The sequence below is a fragment of the Gymnogyps californianus genome, chromosome 2 (assembly GCF_018139145.2).
Source record: "Gymnogyps californianus isolate 813 chromosome 2, ASM1813914v2, whole genome shotgun sequence".
Lineage (NCBI taxonomy): Eukaryota > Metazoa > Chordata > Aves > Accipitriformes > Cathartidae > Gymnogyps > Gymnogyps californianus.
The window spans coordinates 162,714,653-162,741,203 of record NC_059472.1 but is presented as its reverse complement, the minus strand read 5'-3'; the positions used below and the strand labels follow the sequence as shown (position 1 = coordinate 162,741,203).

Below are 26,551 nucleotides of genomic sequence, written 5' to 3'. Positions count from 1 at the left end.
CCAAGCTCCTTCACTCTAAGCAAGGTGCAAGGGGGAGGGAAAAAAAAAAAAAAAAAAGAAAAAAAGGAGGCAGGACAAGCAGAAAATGCTACGCCAGGATGGTTTCTAGGAAAATACCACCCACTTCAGCAGGAGCAGACGGCTGTTGTTAGCAACCGGTGTACACAGCCAGGGCGCTCCGACAGGCAGAGGGGGAAGATGGATGGTTTCTCGGGCTGATGATGAATTACCCCATCTTCCAGCCCTCGCAGCCCAGCTCCAGCAGCAGGGACAAGTGCTGCCTCTATGCACCGCGTGTGGCAGCTGGGGAAGAAGGAGAGGATTTTCTTCTTCCCTCAGCTGCCAAACTCAGGGCCTGCACCGGAGCCTGACGATGGCGGCGCAGGGGCAAGCCAGGCCTCGTGGAAAGCCCAAATCCCCTCAAAAGTTTCAAGTCAACATTTTATTTCGTTTCTTATTAATTCATACAGCTCCACGGCTTTAAAAGAGCACAGAAAGTACCTATTTTGACAGCGGCAGGGCAGAAACCGGGTACGAGCCTCACAGAGACACAGGGTACCGCCCTCAGCCCTCAAAGAGCACCAGTATAATGGCATGACGGCGGGAAGGCGGCGAGGGGTTGTGTGAGGCGTGAGGAAGCCCGGGAAGGGTGGCGGGGAGCCCCCATTATCCCGCTCCGGGGTGGCTTCGGACGGAGCTCAGCCCCAGGTGCCTCCACTCCGCCCCCGGGCCGGCTCCCCCGCCCGGCGGCCTGGCCCTTCCCGCCCACACGGTCGCTCAGCAACGGCGGCGCGGCCGGGCTGCGGCGGGAGGCCGAGAGGGCAGGGCTGGCCGGGGCGACCCCAGCGCCGGGCTTGCCATGGCTCGGCGCAGCTTCTCCCCCGGCACGCAGGTAACGGAGCGGGGCTGGGCCGCAGGGGCACATACACCCCCCTGCACACACACCCACACCCCCCACACACCCCTACACACACACACACACGCCCCCCCCCCCGCAAACAGCCTCACACACATGCAGACCCCTGCACACACACACAAAGGCACACACACACAGGCACACACTTGCAACACCCCCCCCACCCCCGCATTCACCCTGGGACACACAGACACACGCCCTGCACAAAGCCTGGCACACACACACATATACCCTGTACAGCGCTTTTATCTCCCTCACACACGCACGCCGCTGACGTAGCCCCATACAGACACACCTCTGCATAAACCATGACACACGCACACGCTGTGTGCACACAGAGGACCGTGTCTGCCACCATCACCTACACGTACAGCCAGCCAGCACAGACACACCGTCCGTGTGCATGCACGGCCTTGTGTACGCACATACGTACATGCCTCCACACCTCCGTGTTCACGTGCACACATGCAGCGTGTCCCCTTTCAGGGTCCTTCCTGGGTACCTTCCCCAGCCCTTTTCCCTCACTTTTCCTCCTCCATTTGCTAATTCCAGTTGTTCACACGCACCCGGGGATCTGTTCCAATCCTACCTCAGGCTTTAAGCACTAACATCCTCGTTTTCTTTCCTCAGGACATCTCCCACTTGCTGGCTAGCACCTTTGAGGACCTGTACACTGGAGATGTTATCGGGGTGGACATGGAGACAAACTGGATCAAGTCCCGAGGAGGAGACGATGTTTACCATGAGAGTTTTACAGAGGAGCTACAGAAGGTACAAGTCAAAACCAAGTCAGAGTTTGGAGCTCTGTTCAGCTTTCATTGCTACTTTGTAATTTCTAGATCTTCTGTAAAATAAAAGAAAAAGGCAGGGGGGTATCCTAGAACGGACATTTTAATGGAAATTTACTTGAGCACAGTTTCCCACAGAACCTTTCATATAAGTTAATATTCACCACATGCTCCTTCACAATATTCTCAGCTCTGGATGGCTTTTCAGACACAGAGGAAAACCAGTAGCCCTTTAAATGGCTATTCTTCTGGCTGACAACTTCTCCCTGTAACTGCTGGTCAGTGTACTAGACTTCCTATCTTGCAATAAAGTATTCTCATGTGCTGCATTTTGAAACTAGATGCTGCAAATATTATTTGCTTACCTTAGTAGTGCACTATGACATGTAATCCATTAGCGTTTGCAATGCTGTTTGGGAATCTTGGATGAAATCAACAGTAGAAATGCAAAATACTTGTATTAATCATTGCTCTGATAGCTATTGTCAGTGCGTAAAAGTAGAGGCTATTGCTGAATGATTTGAGCAACAGGTATTTTTTCCATTTTGTGTCATCATACCCTCTAAAAGGTTATCAGAGCTGAAAAATCTGAACTTTTGTATTTCTTTTGAGTCATTTATGAATATATTGGTGGACACAGTATGTTCTGAGTAATAAACGTGAATACTCACTCCCGAAATGGACTGCTTGGATAAGATTCATTTCAACTGACAGTACATGTCTGTAACATGTATGTTACAGCTGAACTAGTCACTCAAGGCTCTCTGTATGATCAGAAAAAAAAAGAAAAGAAAAAAAAAAAACCAGGCACTTTTAGGGCACAATCCATCTGATCCATTTTAGGTATCAACTTTGCCATGGGGCAGAATTGTATCTTGGATTCCATTGACAGTGGAGGGATCCCAGAATGAGCAGGAGAGGAGGAAGCATCTCATTTTAGCTGAGATGCATCCTATCCTTTCCATTTAAAAAATTAAATAGAATTATTTAATTCTATTAAATGAGCCAAAAGGTTAAACCATGTTACATAAAAGTTCTACAGAAAGCTTAGTTAGGCTACAGATGCTCTTGAGACCAATGTCTATCAGTTTCTCTTGGCATTAGTCTTGTATGTCTCCGTGCCTCTGCTACATTCTCTCTTTAACTTACACTGATACCTCTTTGAGGCAGGATTTTTCTTTCTGAGTTGTGCTTGTAAAGCACTTACCACACTGGGCAGAGTGATCCAAAATATATCAGGAGGAGTGAAGTATCACTATTGGGATATTTTGGAATTTTAGAAACCTTCCTAGTAACTAGGAGGGAACATTCACTTAAAATTTATTCCTACACTTACAGGCAAAATACGGTGCAGTAGCTACTGTCCCACAGAAGGTAAAAGACAGACATCTCTCTTGTCTTGAGAGGGTCTCCTCATCTTTCACGCATTTTTCTTGGGTAGTGCTTCTTAACCAGCGCAAGTTAAATGACAGGAATGATCGTGTTTTAGCAGGCCGGTTTATGCTTGTAAAGTAATGATGTTTTACCAAGATATCTCTATTTACCTCTCAAAGGCAAACAGAAAACATTTATCCGTAAGGAGATCTTAACAGTTCAGATTACACTCTTTTCTCTACATTCACCCATGCCCGTGACAGCTTATTGCCGAGTATAAGTGCCGACTGACAGAAGCTGACATAGTAGAAGAGAACATCATTCAGGCCCAGGATCGAGCAAAAGCTGAAGAAGAAAGGGCCCTAAACGTGCTGAAGGCAGATGTAGGGGAAGATTTCCACAAAATAGGATTGCCACCAGGTGAGGATTCTGGAAATACTGTCTCTCCCCAGTACACGCTTATGGTACCTGGAGACCAATGCAACGTTTGTCTAAATTACTGGTAGGACTGACACTAGACTCAGTGAGCTTTTGGTTTGGCTTTACATCAATAGAGCAACTTTGAAGGATTTTGTGCAGAGATTCAAGTAGAGTAACATCTGTTTAACACTGTAAGAAACTAAACAACCAGGTAATTTTCAAGGTATTAAATTTGCAATTAATGGCTTACCACCTAACTTTATTACAAGCATTACATGCCTTGATATATAGCAGCAGCGAACAGAGATTGAATGTTTCTCCAATGGCTGCATAGCTGGGTTTGAACTGAATTTAGAATTGTGAAGATGCGTGTCCAAGTCTTGGGATTAAAATACCAGACTGTTTCTCTATCCAAAAATATTACCTGACAGTGATGAGTTATAAAGACAACATTACTTTGGATTGGTCAAGATACTGTATCTTAAGGGGCTAAGCTTTTGCATTTTTTTAATTGTTTTTTTTTTGTTTTACTGTTGCAGTGGCATCCTCTTTTAGGTGGATTGTGGATAATGAACTTCTCAGACAAAATAATTTAACCTGCCCTGATGATTACATCACTGATAAATTACCTGTTACTAGAGCACCGAAAGGTAACTTTTAAGGCAGAAAATAATTTAGACTTTTTAGAACACTCTATAAGAATTGAAGCATTGGAGGATGTAGCAGATCTGAGTATATTTTTATAGTTTTCTGTAAAAGCAGAAGGGACTTCTAGTATTACAAGCATAAAATTCCACTAAAGGGACATTGTCAAAATAAAATTGATAAATTAAAATTTATTGAGTTTAAATGTGCTTAAATACGAAATTTAATGGTGGTCGCACATTTTTTTACAGTTCTTTCCATCTGCCACAAAAACTATATTAATTGTGACTGCTCTGCGTCTGTTCTGTTTCATTAGCACAAAGCTGCAACTACATCTTGTATACAGAGAAGGGAAGTGGTTACATTAAAGTAAAAACTATTTTCAGTGAAATAAAATTGTATTCTTTATTTTGGGTTTAAAGTTTTCCAGTTGTGGAAATATATCAGTTTAATTTGCAAATGAAGATCAGTAAGAAAAATCTTTTGGGCGATGTCAAGACTTCTTTAATTCTTTTACTCATATGTGAGCCAAGGTGAAAGGTTTTAGTATCATTAAAGTGAAATTTTTCAGTCAAGTCAAAACAAACGTTGCAGAGTAATCAACTTAATCACAAATTCCAAGATTTGGGTTTTTTCTTTTCCATTGTAATTCCAAACAAAGCCAAAATCTAACATCTCAGAGTTTCCTCTGAGGTGGCAATTTTGTTGTCTAACTATAAGAACATGGGACTAGGTGGTACATCCTGTTTATGTCAATTTTCTGACTGTCGTAAGTCCATCATATAGATCTTTTTGCAAAGTGAACAGGACATTCTAAGTCCCACTCACTTGTAAGATTAACATAGCTTTCTGAGAGTAATATAACTTTCTTTGTATATAGCTTGTTTAATTAGTATTTCTAAAAGCTTTCTTATTAAAGCACTAAGCTTAATTTGTGCAAAATAAATCATAAATGTAAATTAAATTCTAGAGCATTTAAAGTGTATTTTTACTGTCAACAAGAGTAAAATAAATTCATACACCTATGCGTAGAATAAACGCTTATAATTCATGTTTTTCTCTTATAGAATTAAATTTTTCTTTGAATTGCAGGAAAATCAGAACCTGGCTACATCAAAGAGACATTTAGTTTTGGACAGCATGTTTCTTCAGGCTCACGGGACCAGATGCCTGCAGAGGTTGCACACCTACAGAAAATATCTGGTAGTCTGCCAAATGTGTCTTTATGCACATTAACTCTGCCTTCAACTCCAGACTCTAGCCACCAGGCTAAAAAGACAAGTAAGGTACATTTTACAGATTTATTTGGTTTAGTCTGTCAGAACTGTAGGGCCTGTTGCTGTTCCTGTAACAAAGGGTGAATATCAATGCATTGTTGATTTGGCTCCAGTAAATATTTTATTTGATCTGTTCAGAAAAGAGAAATACAATATTTCTGTATGAATTTTCAATGCTGCATAGCTTTAACTAGACATGTACAGATACCTTTTTCAAGCTAATGCCATATTTAATTTTGCACCATGATCTCTTTGTTTTTCAAAGAAAACTAACGCCTCACAGAAGCTAGCCTGGAAAGATAGTAAGTGCAAAGCAGAGCGAGAAAGTGAGTGTGCTTACCTTGCCAAACTTGAGAAAAGGCAGAATTACTTGAAGAATCCCCGCTTTTTCCCACCAAATGCTCTTCATGGAGGCAAATCTCTTGTCATTTCTCAAGAAAAGGTGGAACAAACCATAGCCAGAAGAAAAGCAGAAAATAATAAAGGGTATGCAGTATATACGGTTTCTTGATTCTGAGCTGGAGCACACAGAGAGCTCCACTATAGAATTACTGTGGATTTACACATAGGTATTTTGAGCTAAATGTCTGTATAGTCTCTTAGGAAACAAAGTATGTTTGTATGACATTTTGTTTTTGCTAAAGAATACATTTTGCAATTTCTCATTTTATCAGTATGTAAAGAACTAGGCAGTAAGATAATGTCTCCTTTTTTTTATCCTTCAGTGATACCTCGTTTGTTCCTGTGTTTCTTGCCAATCCACCTACTGTGTTGTTTTCTGATTATGAAGTTGGCCAGGTTTATGAGGTGAGAACTTACTTCTTTGTAGAGAGTTACTTCGACCGCTGAGAAGCATTATGTCCTGCCATGATCTACATATTTCACCCAATCTTTTGGCTTTCTGCAGTTTAACAAAAGTCTGAGTTTCTTCTTTATATTGAATTAATGACCCTTTAGCTTCCTTGAAGATACTCTTTCACACATGCCGCTGACATACTAACCAGTGAAAACTCAAAGGGACCCTTTTCAGTCTCTGCTTCGTTTTGGTAGTATCTGATTCAGCCTTTATTGAATAAACGGAGATTTTTAGGTTGTTTGTGATGATAGATTAGTTACTGCTAGCAGAGTGCTAGGGAATTGCAAACATTATAATGAACGATGATAAATACAATGGAGTATTTTTTTTTCTTTTTTAAATGAAGATGACTATAGAGCTGCAGAACATCACTTCAACAGGTCATCATGTAAGACTTATCCCCCCCTCTACTTCAGCATTTGCCATTGGGCCAGGTAAGGGTTCTTTTTACTGCCTTTAAGATGTTAACATGTAAGAGAGCTAATTATCTGCTTGAACAAAGATTTTTCAGAGACGCTCTGTTTGGTTCTGCTATCCATAGTGCTCAGTTCTTTAGAAACTGAAGGCTGACTTATGTCTCTAGGACCATTCATATGCAACTCATAAGCAGATTCAAATGGTCTAATGAGGAATTCAAGAAGACTAACTAACATTAAAGTGTTTGAAGTTAGATTGAAATGTATCCATGGAACACCTAGATTGAGTCTTATCCAAAATTCATCTAGGAACAGACGTAGTTTCCACTGAAATCATTAGGGGGAGAGGGCAAGAAATAACATACTTCAGTTACAGCAAGGAAGATTAAGTTAGAGGGGAGTTAAGAAAAACATCTTTCCTATAGTAGGATAGCCAGGCACTGGGATAGATTGTCTAAGGAGATTGTGGTATGTCAGTCACAACATTGGAGGAATATTTAAAAGAAGTTAGAGGCCCCCATGTAAGCCTTGTTGTCTTGTGGCAAACTGGGTAACGTCTCTAGGTTTCCCCTCACTCTGTTTTCTGTAGTTATGACAAGCATATTTCACACAAAAAATCTTCTTTGAGTTCAGTGGAAGATGTGCACATACACAGATTACACTGGCAGGCCTTTTGTGGTCATTCATTTTTATCAGCTTGACTTAGGCAATAAATGGGGAGAGTTTACAGGCACCTTTCCAGAGGGAGATGTGATCATAAATACCTATGCCAACTTTGGGAGGTTTTAAATTTTTTTAATTCCCTGCATTATTTTTTTCCCAAGGAAGATTTCCAGGAAAGGGAGGAATGATTGCTCCTGGGATGACATGCCAGTATACGGTCCAATTTATTCCTGAATATCTAGGAGATTATGAAGATTGTATATTAGTGGAGACTCAAGTATCAGAACCTCTTCTGATCCCGATCCAAGCTAAAAGACCACCTCCAGTGTTAACATGTCAGTAATGTCCAATTCTTAAGTTTCTCTAAAGTTAAATGGACTTGGTTTTTTTTTTCATGTGACTGTCTCCAATTTTATGTCACAAAACAAATGTGGACAAACTTGGCAGTGCAGTTTCTACATTTTGATAACTATCTAATTTTCACTCATAATAGATTTATTAGTTGTTAAAATGTAATCCTGTCAAATTTTTCCTCAATTATTTGTTCTTGCCACATCAAGCTCATTTTTTTTCACCGTATTAGAGGAATGAGCAGGAGCCACTTTTCTAGGTTTGTGTCTGGTTGATTCCTGAACTCCTAACTTTAAGTACTAATCCCAATATTAAGGAATTATGATTTAGTTATAAATATTTGATGCTATTAATTAATATTCGTGGAATGTTACATTAATTATATATGGATATGACATATCTGCAGGATTCACCTCTTGGATATCTAGCCTTGACTGTAACAACCAGGATTACTTTTGCAGAAACTTGCTTTGATTTTTTGTAAATTCACCTTTCCTGTTATACTGTGCTTTTTTAAAAGGCATCTTACTTTTTGTTATCATTCAGTAAAGTCTTTAAGTAGGAAGTACCATTAAAATGTAAAATGAAGGTAGAAATATGCACCTCATACTGTTTAGATTTTAAATTGAAAAAATTTGAGGGGTTTTAGGATTGCAGCACCTAGCATATTCATACGCAGTAATGTTGTCTGTAAAGAGTTCTTTAAGAAGTAGCTGGCTTTGCCAGCTGCTAGCCTTCACTGTCCGTGTAGTCTGATTTTCTGTGTTACTCATTGCAGTGCCTCACATTATAGACTGTGGTTCCTGCCTTGTTGGAGGAATAAAAGTAACAATGATTCTGTGCAGAAATGAGGGAATTAGCACTGGGAAGTTCTGTATAATGCCAAAGAAAGCCTGGCCACCTCCTAATTCCAAGGTGAGTCATTAGAAGGGAAATACTGGACATGGTATGATATAGGTGCCCTGACATGAAGGCCTTTTGAGCTAGTCCTGGTGTATTAGCACAGAAGTCATAAGGCCTTGCTGGGGACTTCTGTATTGTGTCATTCCCTCAGGGATTCATATTTATCCTTGAGACCAACCTCCCTGGATGTCCGTACCTTCTGCTTGTGCTCTGGCTTTCTTCTGGAAGAAGTTGTCTTGCTCAGTGGTGAGGTAAACTCAGGTGTAGATCAGGGAAAGCACAACTGCCTTGAACTTTAACCTTACCCTTAAAGCACATAGAAATGCAATCAGTTCTAGCATTGCTTGAGCTAATTTCCTCCCCCTCCCCACCAAAGATATCACTTACTGACCTTGCTGCACCTGTAGACCCTAGCAGTCCACTCCAGTACTGCTCTGTCTTTAGCTTTCCATCACAAAACAGGGTCTAAGTGAAACGGACAATGAAGATAAGATGTGACTGGTAGATTGGCATTTTATGTACTGGAGAAAAGGCTAATGGGATAGCTGATGTGCCAGGTTGTCCCTCCTGAAACACTTTACAGTTTCAACTCTAAGTGAGTCATAAGCATGGAGAAACAGACAGAGCTCCTATGCTCAGGCATAGCTGTTCTTCTGTGAACGTGAATATTAGGGCTCCTGACACTATCATTTGTCTTTGGAGACAGCACCTTCCCTCCTGCTTTCACCAAGGTAATTATAAAGCATAGAGCATTTCTTCTAATTAAGCCGTATACATAAGCCACATACTTTTGAGGTGTGTGAAAAAGAATTATGGTAAGAGGTAAAACAGTGATGTAGTATACTGCCTGTTTCAGGTAACCCTGTATTTTAAAAACAACCACCTGATCAATTTAATTTATTAATCAATCTTTTTTTCTTTTTTTTTTTTTTAACACCTTAGACTGTTGCCACTGTTGGTTTTGTGATACAAGATCCTTTTGGGATCCATCCTGCTGTTTTTGAGCTAGCTCCAGGGCAGAGTACAACAGTAGAGGTTAGTACCAACTGCTATAGAAAGTATTTGTACTTTATCAAATACATTAGCAAGCAAGATCATTTTAGAAGATCTTGGCTGGACCTTGTGAATTTGGGTTTGTGTGAGCAAAAATGCTGAAATCCTTCTGTGCAATTATGCTGGAAGAATTGCAATTGAGAGTCTTACTGGAGAGTCTTTCATTTCAACTTCAAAGTCTTGCTTAGCCACTCAGACCAGTCAGATTTTTCTCACACAAAGAATCCTGTTAGAGAAAAGAGGAATCTGAGAACACGGGAGTGCTTATTTCACTCCAGCTGGGGCATCAAGTCCAAGAAACTTTTCCTTTCTGAGCTTCCTTGGAAAAAAAGGACATTTGGGGAAAAAAATTCTTTCATTGTAGAGCAGCAGGTACAAATCCTTCACTTATGCTGTGCTCTTTCCTGAAAAAGATCCTGCAGTAGTTGTGCATTACTGGTTGCCACCACTGCTTTGTCTGAGGTGGGCCACATTTTATTATAGCATCACTATGGGGAGAGGAAGAGTGATATGGAGAGTATGGATAGTGTCCAGCCCTTCCTTTTACCAGTACCTCCTGGCTGTTGATAAGAGAAATGGGTCAAGCAGGTGTGGATAACGGAGAAACGTTTCTCCTCCATTCTGTCTCCCCAGGTGCATTGCTTCAGCAGGGCCAGGCACATGTGGGAGAGAAAGAGGAGATGGATTTAGCATGGGTTGGGTTTGCAGGTGGTCATGGATAACAGGTAGAAGAACCACAGCGCACGTTACACAGCGAAAGGTTTTGGCCCCTGAACCATTTTTGTTGAGGTGGAACTCAGGGAGGGCACACAGCAGCTGCCCTGCTCACACTGTTGTAGCTTGACAGGCAGCGGTGGCGTTGCTCAGTAAGTGACTGAGGGCAGATCTGATTCTGAGGGTGCAATTCATACAACTAACCCAGTAGACTGCCCGCATCTCCAGTGACTGCAAAGGCAGCCTCTGGTGACCATCCAGATACATACATGTAAGTTTAGTGACCCAGAAAACACCTATTTCTTTCTGGTCTGTATTAAGGGAATGTGACACTGTCAGTTTCTTGCAAATGTAAGATTTAATTACTAATCACTAGAACTGTCCTTTAGTGAACATTTACGAATTGAAGTTTATTACTTCCTAGAGAGAAATCAGTTACAGACATTGCTATTTCACTTCTCTTTCAGGTCGTGTTTTTCCCTTCTTTTCCAGAAGTCTCACAGCAAACATACACCATTGTTTGTGACAATTGCCAAGTCAATGATGTTACAGTCACAGGTTTGTTTCTAACACCTTTCAGAGATCGCATTTCTAACGCCGTAGATATTCAGATAATGTGAGTGGTGACTGATGGCTTGAAGTTATGATAACATTTTATGTCATTGGATTAAGCAAGTACTTTGTCCCCTGATGGTGTTAAATGCTAAGCATTTTTATTATTATTATTATTACTGCTCCATCTCAGTGCATGAAATACATGGGATTCAGAAAGCACTGAGCTATTAACCCACTGTAGCCAAAAATCCAAATGTAAAATGTCACCAAGTAGCAGAAAAAACCTGGTGTCAGGTGCAATTTGTTTCTTAGGCTTTTGTATCAATAAGATAACATGACAAACTATAAAACATCAGCTTTAACAGGGCAGAAATACATTTGAGTGTGAAGCAAATTTGGGGCACATCTTGGATTACGGTATTCAGGAGAGATAGGCAGTCTTTGGATTAGCTAATGAAACCAGTTGAAATTCCTGTAAATGTTAATGCTTGTCCTGTAATGTAATTGTGAGTGCTATAATATTAGGCTTGACTTGTAGTCTATTTAAGCACTTCATTACAGGTATTTCCTTTGGAGATTTTTTAATAGTGCATTTGCTGCTTATTTTTATTTTAATATACCACTCAAAACATCTGGGATCCACATTATCAACCATTGCAAACACCCTGCTCACTTCAGCGAAACGATGCTGATGTAAGTGAGCTGAGGTTGTGGCCCTGAAATCCAAATCTGTTAAATTCATGAAGAGAAGATCTCTATTGGTATATGTTGATGAACAAAGCACATCCGGAAAATATTGTACAATTAACACATTGGAGTTCTGAAACTTGAGGAAACACCAGATATAATCAGTAATGGCCATTGCTGGCATTTGCTGTTAATGAGTAATATGAACAATGTTAATAGCCAGATGGTAAACAGTAATACCTACTTATTTCTTCAAGGGGTTGGACAGCTGATAGCTCTGGAGCTTTTGTTTGTCACGGGTGAAGAAAGCAAACCTGAACCCGGTGAAGTTACTGATGTAACAGCACAGCATCTCATACGATTTGACCCCCAAAACCCACACACCACTGAGGAGAAGAAATTGGTTATAAGAAACTCTACGTACGTAGCTACTATTAATAGAGTAATGCTCTGCAGTCTGAACATACTGGTAGGGATCTCATTTGCGATACCATACTCTCTCAAGCTGGAGAAGCCTTCATACACTTGATAAACTTTGTGCGGAAGCCTTGCTTCTTTTTGCTCCATTGTTCAGTAATTAAGGTTCAGGGATATGCTTGTAAGAGCAGGAACATTATACATAGATCAAACATTATGGCAACCATTAGCCATACCATTTGGTTCATACACTGCCAAGATCAATGTATTTGCTTCAGTATAGATAGATCTACAACTCCAAAAGATTCATAAATATGGATAGTTTCAGGAAATATTTAACAGGGTCATCCAGATGAGATTTATCTAGCTTTACGTGTCTACAACATATACTTGTGCAACTAAGCTAAGCACCCTATGCTCTTTTCTTTTCATAGTGCAGGGAAATAGATGCTTCTAAGGATGCAATTCTGACTGTAGACATCTCCCATAGAACAAGACATAATGCATCCTGGACTCTACTGGATGTCCACCGATTAAAACAGGAGCCCAGTGTAACATTCATATTAAAACTTTCATATGATTCCTAGTATTGAGTCCTAATAGATTTAAATTTAAACTCTATTTGAAGTCAAGGAATATGTCCCCATGTAGAATTACATTGTACTGAACATAGTGGCTTCTTGATTTTGCTCAAAATCAGTCGGGCAATAATAGAAGTATGCTAATGTGCATGACTGCAGTAGTTAGAGGCTGCAGACCATCAAAGCAGTGAGGAGGTCAGTGCTGGTTTTAGATACATTAATGTAAATTGCTACTTGCTACAGTGCATTTCTGGAAGTTTGTTTCATGGCCTGGAAACCACACATGCATAATGCCAGAACAGAATGCTGTTTGGGTAAAGAAAGTGTGATTCAGTGAACTGGATACTATAAACTGATGAAGGATGTGACTATGTGTCGTGGTTTAACCCCAGTCAGCAACTCAGCACCACGCAGCTGCTTCCCCCTTCCCCCTCCCAGTGGGGTGGGGAGGAGGAAAGAAAAAAAAAAAAGTAAAACTCGTGGGTTGAGATAAGAACAGTTTAATAACTAAAGTAAAATATAATACTAACAATAGTAATAATGAAATATAATAATAATAGTACTGAAGAGGAATATAACAAAAAAAGGAAGGGGGGGGAGAAAAAAAAAACAGTGATGCACAATGCAATTGCTCACCACCCGCTGACCAATGCCCAGTTAGTTCCCGATCCGCGCCTCCCGGCCAACTCCCCCCTGTTTATATACTGGGCATGACGTTCTATGGTATGGAATATCCCTTTGGCTAGTTCAGGTCAGCTGCCCCGGCTCTGCTCCCTCCCAGCTTCTTGCACACCTGCTTGCTGGCAGAGCATGGGAAACTGAAGAGTCCTTGGCTTAAGATAAGCGCTACTTAGCAACAACTAAAACATCAGCGTGTTATCAACATCATTCTCACACTAAATCCAAAACACAGCACTGTACCAGCTACTAAAAAGAGAGTTAACTCTGTCCCAGCCGAAATGCTAATTTCCACTTTTTCTCTGTGCTATAATCATGAGAGCAGTCCCTGCATGTCTGGTGTCAGCATTTGTATGAAACAAAGCTGGACAGGCTGAGACTGAACTCCACAGAAGCAGGAAAGAGAAAACTTTCTACTGCTATAGAAAGTGATACAAGAAATTGTACATGTTCAGTTTTGTCATTGATACTCACTTTCAAATTCCAGTGTCCTTCCTCCCCTTAGTAAGGCAAAGTTTTTGAGGCCAGCAAGGTTTTGAAACCCATGAAGACATTCCATGGAATACACTTCTGCTGAAGCAACCTAGTTAAGCAACCTTTTCTGGATTACAAAGAGCATTGCAGAGCCATTGCTGTAATCTTAGCTGGAGCCACTGTGTTTTTTGACATGTTAGAGACCACATCTTGCACTTGGATGAAATTCAGAATGTTATGTAGAACATTCAGCAGTGATCCAATGCAAACATTCTGATATCAGCAGGAATCGTCCTGTTGATCTCAGATTCTCGAAAGAAGAATTGTAGAGTTTCCTAAAAGTTGCATTACATGACAAGTTAAATAAGGCAAGAAAGTGTTAACATATCTTACACATTTATATAATTTACTTCCATATATTAGCATGTTCTTTGTACAATTTATATACTCTGACTCTATGCTGCCTCATCAGCTTTGTAGCTCGCAAAGACTGGTAAGTCTAACCCCTATAATTTTTAAAGAGAGGAATTCCCTACATGGAAAAAGGAACTGAAAATTTTCTCCCAATATTTTACTCAAAAATATCTGATTTTTTTAAACATAGCTTTTTTGTTGTTTATTGATCTCTTTGCAGCCATGTAGAACTTCCTTTCTACTGGCAGATAATAAAGCCTAATCTGAAAGCATTAATACCAGAAGAAACTGCAGACTTTATGAAGCTCAAATACAATCAAGACACAGAGTCAGCCTTCTCCCTAAATCCTGAGCAGGGAGTTTTGCTTCCCCATGCGGATCATGAGTTTATTCTCACTTACACTCCGCAGGAGGTATGGCTTGTGATTGCTTCCTATCTACAAACTCCAGCTGTGTATTTTTATGCAAGTCATAAAATCCTTGCTGTGCAGCTTTCTAAATTAAATTTAATTAGCTGGTACTATGCTCTGATAAACAGTGTTCAAAATGTAGAAAGTTACTAAAAGAAAACATGTTTTGACTGCAAAATGTGAGACAGTTTCTGATCTCATGTCATTTTTGGTACTGACTGGACACAATTAATTTTACACTGAAACTATGGACACGTCCTCGTAGCTGCAGCTGTGCTGGCTGGTAAAGTTACCACCCTCACCACACTACCAGTTCCTCCACGATCTCCTGACCCTTCCCCTTCTGCTGAGTGAGCTGCTTTGGGGATGCGCCCCATACCTACTGCAGCCTAAAGAAGTTTGGTTAGCAAACAGTGATTATTTAAACTGTTTCCAACTGTAGTTTTTTTGGGCTGAAATGGGTCCTATGAACAGCTGTGTGGTAAATTAAGGGGATAGTAGTAGCCTTTGGCAGAGAAATGATGGTATGCAGCTGTGGGTACGGAGGGGTGCAACGACGTTTGAATGCAGCTGTACCCGTGACATTCAAACCAGTCAACATACCAGTTTCTGCTCCCCTGTCCGTGTAAATAAGGAGCATGAGCTCACTGTATTTAAAGAAACTCGATCCAAAGTAAGCCCTAGAGTGGGAATATCCCATGCTGTGGTGATTGACAAACATAGGAATACCTCAAATAAGCATGGAAGAGAAACTAACTGGGTTTTTTTAAATACTTTAATTAGTTAATAGAAAAATATATTGAATTAACATATACACTTAAATTAATATCTCTCTACAAACAAATGAATGTTTTGCAAAGCCCCTCCGATTTAAGGCCTGCTTCTGTGTTTCCTTTTTTTTCCCCCATTAGGATGTAGAGGGCATCTTCTTTTCCCATGACGGAAAAGTAGTGTTTCTTACTCAAAGTCAGATTGATGGTCAATTAAGCTAAATACCCCGGAGCAGTTAGAAGAAACTTTAAGTTAGTACAGCAGTACTGAGCTTAATTTGGGGAGCCTTTGCAGATGCTTGTGTGTAGTATGCAATATACTAGGGAAATAACAGTCATGTCAAAAATTAGTATTTTTCTTGGAACCATACACCATGAGATCAGAATCTGGCTTAATATTTTGCAGTCAAACATGTTTTCTTTTAGTAACTCTAGAGTTTGAATATTGTTTATCAGAGCTTAGTACTCCAATGATGATCATTCATCCTTTAAATGTAAACTACTTTTTCATCTCTTTTTAATCCTCAACATAACTGATTACTTGACATTAAAATCCTCTCCTTCTTCATCTGTGTAGCTGAAGAGTTATCACAGTGTGATTCAGATGGTACTGAGGGACATCCCAGAATCACCTTGGTAAGCTGAGAAATGATATTTCCTGGTAAGATGTGTAGCCACATTTTAGCTATGCTATTACATTAAGTTACCGGGATTCTTCATCTTTCTGGTGATGATGGACTGACAATTATAAGGGATTTTATCTGCACAACTAGTTGTGGTACAAAGAGCATCTCTGTGATCTTCCCTCATGTCTGAACACATGCCTTAGCCCTAGCTAGGGCTGCACCTCTCTTGGAAAAAGATAATACTGTCATTTGGTCTGTTCATTTTCCAGGCTTCCTGCTGAGATTTCCAGCAGGTTTTCCTGTGTAATAACTGTTTGTCACAGCAGTCTATGACTTACATACTTGTTCATGAACAGACTGGGACAACTAGAGTACGTTAAAGAACTACTGTAATTTTTCCAGTTTTTAATTGTCCCCAGCCTGAGCTAACTGCACACAGGCAGTCTGTACTTGAGAAACTTTTGATGATTTTCAATTTTGATCTGGCAATTAAAAGATGTGATCCAGGTTAAACACCAGTTTAAGACGCTTAATAATTCTACCGTATTTCCTCCCACAGTTTAGTAAAAGAGAGGATGCTTCAAAACATCCCAGAATACAAAGCAGAGGATGTAATAGCACTGGAAATAGAAGTTAAAGGATCAACAGAACCATTTCATCTTCTTCTGGAACCATACGCCATTATCATCCCTGGAGAAAACTTTATTGGTGTAAATGTCAGGAAAACGTTTAAGGTTTGTTTGCTTTTGACTTCATTGTTATCATGTGCTTTGTGTTGCTACCTGTCATAGGTGTTATTAGAAGATATCAGATAATCCATGTTATTTTAGTTTTTCTTAAATATTTTTAAAGGAGGCCATGACTCCAGGAGGGTCTGTACTGAAATCCCCTAGCAAGCTTCCTTAGCCCTGCACTCCAGACAGCAAGCTTTGTTCTTTTTTTATCTCTCAAGTTTGATACCACAGAGTTTTACCCTTCTAAATGTTTTTCTGGGTCACTAACCTGTTGCTTATCACTTTGTCACTCCTGTAGTGTAAAAGTTTTTCAGTTGGGAGGAATAGCCAATGGATGATTAAATTACTTCATAACAGAGGCACTGTTCATGCAAAGGACTACAGCAAGCACAGAAGAGCTACAAAAGTCACATATGCTGCAGCTCACTAGACCTTATTCTTTCCTGCAGGTTCTGATAATTTCTATTTGACCATTATGGGACAGACTGCTGCTGCAATTGTCCACTCACTCAGTGTCCTGTTCACTATAGATCAGGATCCTTTTGATCTTAGACTCACTTGGGAAAAATAGGCCTGTTTGTTAGCAAGAGCCAGGCAGGGAGACATTTCCCAGTTAATGGTCTTCCCATTTTTTCTTAAAGATACTGCTAATCAGCGTTTAGTTTTATGCTTTCTCTTCCTAGTTCTTTTTCAACTTAAGACAGCCATTTCATACTTTCCAGTAATCCAGTATAGCTACATGTGTGGTATAGGTAATTAAATCACTTACTGATAATATGACATTCCTCGCAGTTTCTAATTGGTTTTTTAGTCTTAAAAAGATAAGAATTTGAACTGTGCTTAGAGATAATTGTGCTTCAGAGAACAAAGTTATTTGCTGTAATTAAGAAATAATGTCTGAATAGATCTGAAGAACAGGCCAAAGACTTCAAGAGCTTACATCTTCCTCACAAACAGATCCTTTGGCAAAAACCAGGCTGCTCTCAAAAGAAAGATTTGAAGATTAAGTTTAGAAGGTCTGTTACATTTTTGAAAAATGGGGGAAAAGTTTAAAAGGCTTCAAATATGATAATGTTCTTGGAAAGAATGGTTAATGGATTTTCTTCAGGTTTCAGTAAACACCTTCACCTGTGTGAAGATAGCCACTGTGTTAAATACAGTGGTTATATAATCTGACTAAATATATTGCTTTCAGCATAGATCTCCACATCTGAGCTACCTGCACTAAGCTTTCCTTATAGTCCTTGGAGATCTCGTTGGCAGCATCCAGGGGCTGATTAATCTCATCCTACAGGCTAAAATAGGTCGGAGGAATTGCTCCCAGCACTCCCTAGTTGGCTTTATTTTCAGTAAAGAGAATCCTAGGAGATGAGGTCAGATGTAGCTCTTGCATCTATTTTGCAGACACCTGAAATCCAGTCAGGTGAATTCCACTTCTTCTTGTCCTTGTTTTACATCACAGAGGAGAAAGGAAAGGGAGGATGCAGCATTATCATGAAAATAACAGTAGTTAGTGCATGGCACTGAGTTAGTACTGTTCGAGTCAGAGGTTAGATGAAGTTCTGTGCCTTTCCACTCTTACCGTGCTCAGTTTATTTCAAGATTCAGGTGAAGGTACAATATGTTGTAGCTAGATTCAAGGTATATTAGTAGGTCATAATGTTTAGTGGTGATCAGGATACGGTTAGAGTTTGCAAAATATGAGATGTAAGACTTGCAATCCCTAGTTTGCAGTGCATCAGTACTCTCAGCAAATTGGCTTGTTGCTATGAAAGCTTAAAGTGCATTAACTGTCTCGTTGATTTTAATTGTTGTAGATGTGGAATAACAGCAAATCATTGATCAAGTACACATGGGAGAAAATCATGTCCTGTGACATCATGGAAGTTGAACCTCATACTGGCATCATAGGTAAAGTTTCTGTGACTTGCAAGCATCAGTTAATGACTGAAATATTTAAATTGGGATGAGTGGAAGAGAAAACTCACAGAGCACTATAATGCAAGCTGCAAAACAAGGCCTGATCCCCAGCTCACTGAAGCCAGCAGGAGACTTAATTTGGTTCCAGAAGCTTCAATAACAGGCTTGCAGCAGGTGGTTTCTTTGCAAAAGGATGAGACAGGACCCTGAATTTTTCTTTTCTAGATATGAATAAATGTTGTGAATTTGAACTGGCAATTACTGGAAGCAAACCTGGGTGCATCAGCCGTAACCTGCAGTGTAAAATTGAACACTGTCCAGAGCCAGTTGTGCTGCATGTTGAGGCTGCTTTTAAGGTAAGGAACAGTTCAGTGTTGCGGGATGACTAGCTGTGGGGCCTGGCCATTGTCCATATAAAGCTTTTTGCCTCTTAAAGGCGTGACAAATCTAAAGCAGTTACAAACAGGAGGTATTTTTGCTGTCTAGTAACTACTGAAGCAATGTTGATACTCCCATGACAATAAGAATTTTTCTGCATTACACGCAATGCATTTGCTTTCTGCTATTCTCTGTGAAATTGAATATTAATCTTAGATAATGTATGCTTCTTAATTAGGCAGTTTTGGCAGAAGTGCCCATTCTGACATCTGTTTCCTGGTGTCCTAGGGTCCACTTCTTTTTATTGATGTTCCATCACTCTGGTTAGGTTTGACTAAGCAGGGTGAGACTGTGTTAAGAACCTTTGAGATTAAAAATCTGTGTCAGCTGCCAGCACAATGGAGAATGCAAGAAAGCCAGGTTTGTCTAGCTGAAAGGAATGAAGAGGTAAGTCACTGCTATAGCTGGCTATGCTCCTTCTTTAGCTATTTCTTCCTTATGCTTAGGAGTTGTAATATTCATTCCAGATATCAAAAGTTCTGATTTGTGTGACTTCTTATGAAACTAGTTCTGTACAGTTCCATAAGTGCACAAGTTCTTATGAGATTAAATGCTTCTTTGCAATTTTTCTCTATTTCCATTTATTACAAATCCCCTGCCAGCCTGATCCAAAGAGACATGGGGTATTTCCTGTATGACAGTGATTTCAGCTGCTGCTGATATAAATAAGAGGGTAAGACTTTATCAGAACTGAGACTGCTAAACACTCCTCCCACACACCCACAGCAGCATCTCGGACAAGAATCTCAGCACGTACTGAATTGGGCCTTTTGGCTTTAAACAATAGCTTTGAAACACGCAGGTGTGTCCCAAAATAACTTCTTACCACAATGAATGCTAAAACTATTGTTTAGTATTATCTAGACTGTGATGTGTCAAACGCAGTCCATTCCAGTCTTTCACTTCAGAGCTCATTCCACCATTTCATACGAAATAACTAAAGCAGCTTGGAGGTAACACTGGTGGCAAAGAATTGAGTGAGAGCTGCTATGTGTAGACCATCACATATTCCTAAAATTAAAAAAAAAAAAAAAGAAGGCAAAATACTTATTTTGATTATTTGTGGCACACAGTGGGCTTGTAGCTAGATTTCTCCTTGGTGTTATGCGTTAAAGGGAAGTGAGGAAATCCAAACTCTGGGGTAAGTGCTTTTTGTTGTAATGAAAGGCCAAATTCTGCCTGTAGGGCTCTTTCTTTACATAATTACCCATGCAAGGAATTGAGTTCACTTGTATCGTGGCAAAATTGGTCTAAACGCTGTTCAGATGTTCTGTTTTTCTGGACAGACTGTCAGTTTTGCAACGGAGAGAGGAGCTTGTTAAGCAGGAACTTTCTATTGACCAGGAGATGGAAGCCTGGGAGAAGTCGTACTGTATCCCCATGAGTTGTTGAGCTTCACTTTCTTTTCTACATATCATGTAGATATCTCACCAACTTTGGGTGAAAGTTGATGGCAAAAAGAAAAGATTTATAAGTGGTGGTTATGGCAGCCTTGCAAAACAGCTGTGTGTGTGTGTGTATGTCTATCCCTTTTCCTCCAGAATAATTATAACCAGAAGTGCCTGATTAGGGATAGGGATGCCCTGGAGGAGACCCTGTCCCCACAGTCCTCAAGCCCTTACTTCTCACTGTTATTCCTTTGTCCCCTGCCATTCCCAACAATTCCCTCAACCTCAGAAAGATTTTAGACTTAATCTCTTGAATTTGTCATCGCAGAGCCCGTTCATGTCCCAGTGAAGATCATAGATCAAGTACTCCATTCCTCCTGCGTAAGAGCTATCCCTTTCCTTTCCTGAACCTCTCCAGCCCCCACCCCACACTGGTGCTCTTTCTGTTTCCACTCCTCCAGCCTTCCTTCCTTGACCTTCTGTCTAAGAATCTCCCCAACTTGTGGCATCTTGCATAGCTGCTGCTCAGCCCCTCTGCTTGGGAGGAGACACTGCTACCGGTGCTGACTGCTTCTTCACATTCCCCCTCACTCCATGCACAGGCATCCCTGTTATGCCCTTGGCTCTGACTACCCTTCTCTTAGGTCATTGCCTTTTTTATTAGCTGTCCCCATAGAAGCAAAGTCCTGCCTCCTTGTCTAGCCAGGTTTTCACAAAGCTAGCACTGTGCTTACTGAAATCAACCCAGGTGGGACTCCAGGGGCAGAGAGAAAGGACATGTCTGAGGAAAAACTAGACACATGCAAGTCCTAATGACGTTGTGTGGCTTCAGCATTTTACACTTGCTTTGCAGACGTCAAAGAGATTTCTGTTTCCTCTCTCCTCTCCTAGGTATCTCCCTTTACCATTCAACCATCTGCTGGAGAAATACCGCCTTTGGGTATATGCAGTGTGTCAGTTCAGTTCACATCATTGCTGTGCCAGCGTCTCCAGACAGTATTAGAACTAGAGGTAGAAAATGGAGAAGGAAGGTAAGGGGGAAAAGTGGCGTTCTGCTTTGTTTTTTCCTGAGATTCACATGTGATTTTCATTTTAGGTAGTTTTATGTCCTAAAACAAAAATATGTAGCAGGAACTCAGAGTGGGGTTGTGTAATCTATCAATGAACTATCCAATTGCTAATATTGCTAAATAAACATAATCATCGTTCTTTCCACCATGCTGTTGTATGTCTAGCACATTTCATTAATGATAACAATAGACCATCTGTGTGTTTATTTCCAGTCATCTTCCTGTTTTTGTTGAAGTTCAGACCCCCCAAGTGTGCCTGATATCTAGTCATCTAGTATTCACTGAAATTTATACTGGAGTTCCTGCCAAAGCAACCAGCAAACTTTTTAACCAGACACTGCTGCCAGCAAAATACTTATGGGGAAAGGTAAATGCGCTTCTAATGGATGAAGCATACAGCAGGGATGGAAATTGCAATTTCTATCAAAATACAAATACTAACTACTCTTAAAAGCTTTTCTGATCTATGAGTAGTGATTGCTGTTTACTGGCTTATGACCAGAACTTCAACTTGAGACCAGCCTTTACGAAAAGATTAACTACCATTGATGTCAATATGCTCTTACTGTCTGTGGATCATCCCCGGGAGAACGGGTGGGCAGAGATGTGAGGGGAAATAGGATGTAAGCTACCAGAGTATTAAACAAAGTACCATGGGAGTTTAGGGTTTACATTTAATTTAGTAGAGCAAAGAAACAATGGTGCTTTTGATTTGTGTCTAAATTTTGCTTGAATTTCACATTCTGGGTGGGATTCAGCTTACAGACTAGGACCCCTAAATTTAATGTCAGTATGTAAGCTATGGTCTGAACTCTCTTTTCAGTCAATGGAAATCTGAGCAGGAAGTCAGTCGCCAGAATATATACAGCTAGTGTCATTTTGGGTGCTGTAGAGTGTTATTCCTGACGTCCAGGTGTCACTCAAGAAGTGTGGTCTCTTGTAAGTCCTGTCACACCAGCCAGCCATGCATGTATGGCTTGGCTACCCTCTGTGCCTGTGTTTAGGCAACTGAATCCTACCCCATCTATTATAGTCAGTGGAGTCCAGAGAAGTATTCAGCTCCTCCTAAAATGGACACCTACTTTGGTCTGCAGAATGCTCTCTAGCATATACTAGAGAGCCAACATAGTCTGTTGGCTACAATGGTAGTGTTGACGCTTACTACACGTACACTTAGGTGACTTAGCCTGTAATCTGAATCCTACTGTCCGTGCCTTGGTCATTCAGATCTACTCTGACATCCAGGGTTCAGCTCAGTTGCCTACATAAAAGCATTCAGTGCCATCCAAGATGTCCTCAGGTGCCCAAGGGATCCCAACAGAGCATATGGATGATATAGGACCTATAGGAAACCCTTTTGGAACAGCTGGAGCCTAGGAGGAATATCCACAGCATTTTACATGGTATCTGATGTTCGTGTGTGAGCAACCAAGTTGAACCCCTGGATTCATGCCATGTGCAGTTAGTCACTTAGGGAAGGTGCCAACACCAGGATTGTCTCTGTAGGCCACCTCTGTAGTCAGTGGAGAGAGATGGGGCACCTCTAGGATCCTGCTCCAGTATCGGATAGGTTGACTTCATCCTGGAAAGGCTTGTGACTGTGAAAGGGACGACAGTGATTCTGCTCCCAGCCCAGATGCCTCAGTTGGGCACCTGAAGTCATTTGGAATGAATGTAGGCATGAGGATCTTACCAACCATGGGGGAACTGTAAAGCAGGCCTCAACAAACTGTATGTGTTGGTACCTGAAAGTGTCCTAAGCCTGAGAATAACTTGGTCTTTATAGTCCTCTTTGATCTGAAGAGAAAATCTGAAAGAATCAGAGTTAGCTGAATGTCTGTCCTTTCTGTTTGGCAGCTCATTGGAAATCAGGCAGCTTTCTGCTCCGCTGCTGTCTCCCCAGCCAGTGGTACCTTAGGCCCAAATGAAGAAAAAGAATTCTGCATAGAGCTGTCAGCTAACATCACGGTAAGTTTAAAAACTGATGCAATTTTATCAAAACAGCAACACTGGCATTCTCATCTCACCTCCATCTGGCAAAAGGAAGGATTTTTATATACAAAACATAATGCTCTTTTTTCTGTACAATATATCTGAAATTGCTTTGCTTTAGAGGTACCATGGTTGAAGGCAAGAATTAAAGCAGTCCACATGGTGTGCAATTCTCTACCCTGCCTCTTTGTTTCTCAACTGTTCTTGTTTTCTTTCTTTCTTGAATGCCTATTCAATTACTCTTAATGCTTATCACTTTTCTTGGAGCATACAGATCCTCACTATGGATTATCCCAAATGAAATGGAGCAGACTGGCATACATGGTATACATTTGGTTTTCTGAATGCAGCTGGGCTCATGACATTTTGATATTTGAAAACTTAAAAGGGGCTGATGGGACTGAGAGTCTGCAAAACAGGGTGTAGACTGCAGAGTTTACAAACTTCAGGAATTCAGCCATAGACTTTATAGGGGCATTCACACAGCTGATTTAATGCAACTAAAGGAGCTTCCTGTAGGTATGGTGTATTAGTTCCCATTACAGTCACTGGAGACCTAAGTTTCATTTATTCGCTTAAAAGGAGGTGTTCAGTACTATCAGAGATGCCCTAGCAGATCTCAGATACCCATGTACGTCTGGCATATGTGGCACAGGATCCCAGTAAACTTGAGCCTTCTTCATGGAAAGCTGGAAGCTCAACAGGATACGTTGGGCATCTGAAAGGGTGCTTTTGCATATGGCTGGGGAACTGAATGCCATCCGAGCCACCTACAAGAAAGGTGAGCTAGATGCCTAAGTACCATTAATTAGTCATTGGAGACTTAGAGCCCACATTTGGAGTTCACCTTTATAGATGAACTTAAGGGCTCACATTTAGGGAGTTACATTTAGAAGTCTGAATCTGGAGCTGAATCCCAGTCTATTATTTTATGCAGGACGCACCGATTCATGTATTGATAAGGCAAAAAAGAATAGTAGTGTTGAATTAGTCAGAGTACTGGTGTGACTGGGCCACATAATTAATCCTAAAAGTCCTGCTTTAAACCCAGGTAGAAATAAAACCTTCGTTTTGGAAGATCATTTAAGCATGACTGAAGTGATTAATGCTTGGACCTTCAACACTTGCAGTACAGGAGGTGTGTCAAAAATCACTAATGGAGCAGTTTTAGGCTTACAGACTGATGCGGGTACAAAGCCAAGAAATAGCCAGAAATTTTTACCTTGGTACTGCCTTCTAAACAAATCTGATGCTGGCAGAAAATGCACTTAAAACAATTCAGTAAAACTTTTCGTGATTCTATTGTAGTTCTGGTTGTAGTCCAGTGAAGTTTATACATGTTTTCTAAGTTTATACACATTTTCTAAATAGATTTCTTAATGAGGCTGCCTTTCCTCTGTGATGTTTGCTTCATTCACAAGGAAACTTGACTCTTTGCCTTTCAGGGTGAGCTGAAAGACCTTGCCCTTTCCTGTAGCGTAGAAGACATGATTGAACCTCTCTTTCTGAGCATTTCTGGAGAAGTGAAAGGACTGCATGTCACTTACTCAGTAGCTTGTGACAGTGGAGTTGCCAGGTAAATCAAGGGTTTACCCCTGAACTGAACAAAAATTACTTCTTCCCAAAGCAAAAATACAATAGAGAGGGGAAAAAAACCACTTATCTATGTAAACTTCATTCCTCCTCCTGCTGTAGGCAGCAAGGATAATAAAATGTGCTGGGACAATTCACTGAGGGTGCCTATGTGAAGAAAAGGTACTGGGTTTACACCCTAGCCAAATTCAGCACCTTCATAAGCCCAAGAGAAGACTGGAGAAGAGCACTACTCCACTCCCACCATTGTTTAGCAGAAACAAATTAAATTAACAACTGTGAATTCATTAATCCATGAATAATAAATTGGTGTGAAATTAACTACACAACTACAGATTAGTGAAACTTATGTTCATGTGTTGTGTCTGTTCTCCCTTGTGCTCCTGGCACTTGTAACCTGCGAGTTGCCTTGACAGTTTTACGTATAGAGAGCATGAAAAAATACCTTTCTCCCTGCTAACCAAAGTGTGGGACCTCTGCAGTCCCTCACATGTTTGTGAGTAACAACTATTTTCTGGAATGCCAAAAATTTGCAAATTCAACTCTTAGATGTGAATTTAGAATTGCAGAATTATACCCAAGATCCTGTATTTTGGACCATTAAATTTTGTTGTTGCACTGTGAGACATGATATTAAAGAAAGATGAATATACTTCTCTTTGACTCGGTATATCTGACATTTTTATTTTATTTTTCTGATATGTAGTATGATTAGTCTCTTTCGGAATATGCTCATCTTTATACATTTTTATATAAGTAAAAATGGCTTTGATTTGGTAGGTCAGCACGTTATACATGATAAAAATTTTACCCAAAATAAATCCTTACGTGGATAGAAGTGAAAAAATGAAAAGCAGTAAATGCTGATGACAAAAACCATAGGCTACATAGTCCTTTTACACTGGTCATCACACCCACATTGCATATTGCACATCTTAAAATCTACTGACATTATCTGTGGCAAAAGAAAATAAGACTGATGTTTTAATACTAATGTAATTTTTTCTGACAGTGATGAAAGACAAATGTTACAAAGCCCTTGTGATCTTCTTTTGGACTTTGGATCTGAAGTTGCATTCAAAGACATAGTAAAGCGTCAGCTAATTCTTACCAATCACACTGGAATCAGTGCTCCATTCAAACTAGAAGCTGAGTATTTTACCGGCTATTCACTTACTCCAGAACAAGGAATCTGCCCGTAAGTCTTGCTTTTCTGCATAATGACTCAAATACTAATTTAGGTCTGGATTAAATCTGAAATCAGGACACAGCGCTTTTGCCTCTGTCATGAGTTACACTTTCTGCAGTGCTCTGGTGGGGTTTTCTTAAGCTCTTACTCTGTAGGAATGAAACCTGCTGGTGAGGTTTCCTGCAGAAACAGATAGCTTGCAATGCAAGGACGGAAGATTTAGCTGATGTAAATGGCAA

At 40.4% G+C, this 26,551-nt stretch overlaps 1 protein-coding gene across 1 annotated transcript in view; it reads left to right on the top strand.

Moving 5' to 3' along the window:
- Positions 1–859: 859 nt before the first annotated feature.
- DLEC1 (DLEC1 cilia and flagella associated protein) overlaps positions 860–26,551 on the top strand; it is a 40,452-nt gene continuing 14,760 nt past the window's right edge. The window contains exons 1-24 of the mRNA XM_050891261.1: positions 860–892; positions 1,547–1,687; positions 3,342–3,498; positions 4,038–4,148; positions 5,236–5,429; positions 5,686–5,906; positions 6,146–6,227; positions 6,623–6,710; positions 7,517–7,690; positions 8,485–8,621; positions 9,552–9,644; positions 10,844–10,934; positions 11,876–12,038; positions 14,403–14,595; positions 15,940–15,998; positions 16,548–16,722; positions 18,540–18,633; positions 18,868–18,998; positions 19,309–19,467; positions 21,360–21,499; positions 21,752–21,905; positions 23,396–23,506; positions 24,976–25,106; positions 26,136–26,321. Coding sequence (XP_050747218.1) covers positions 860–892; positions 1,547–1,687; positions 3,342–3,498; positions 4,038–4,148; positions 5,236–5,429; positions 5,686–5,906; positions 6,146–6,227; positions 6,623–6,710; positions 7,517–7,690; positions 8,485–8,621; positions 9,552–9,644; positions 10,844–10,934; positions 11,876–12,038; positions 14,403–14,595; positions 15,940–15,998; positions 16,548–16,722; positions 18,540–18,633; positions 18,868–18,998; positions 19,309–19,467; positions 21,360–21,499; positions 21,752–21,905; positions 23,396–23,506; positions 24,976–25,106; positions 26,136–26,321 — 3,218 coding nt within the window. The remainder of the gene's footprint in view (positions 893–1,546; positions 1,688–3,341; positions 3,499–4,037; positions 4,149–5,235; positions 5,430–5,685; positions 5,907–6,145; positions 6,228–6,622; positions 6,711–7,516; positions 7,691–8,484; positions 8,622–9,551; positions 9,645–10,843; positions 10,935–11,875; positions 12,039–14,402; positions 14,596–15,939; positions 15,999–16,547; positions 16,723–18,539; positions 18,634–18,867; positions 18,999–19,308; positions 19,468–21,359; positions 21,500–21,751; positions 21,906–23,395; positions 23,507–24,975; positions 25,107–26,135; positions 26,322–26,551) is intronic.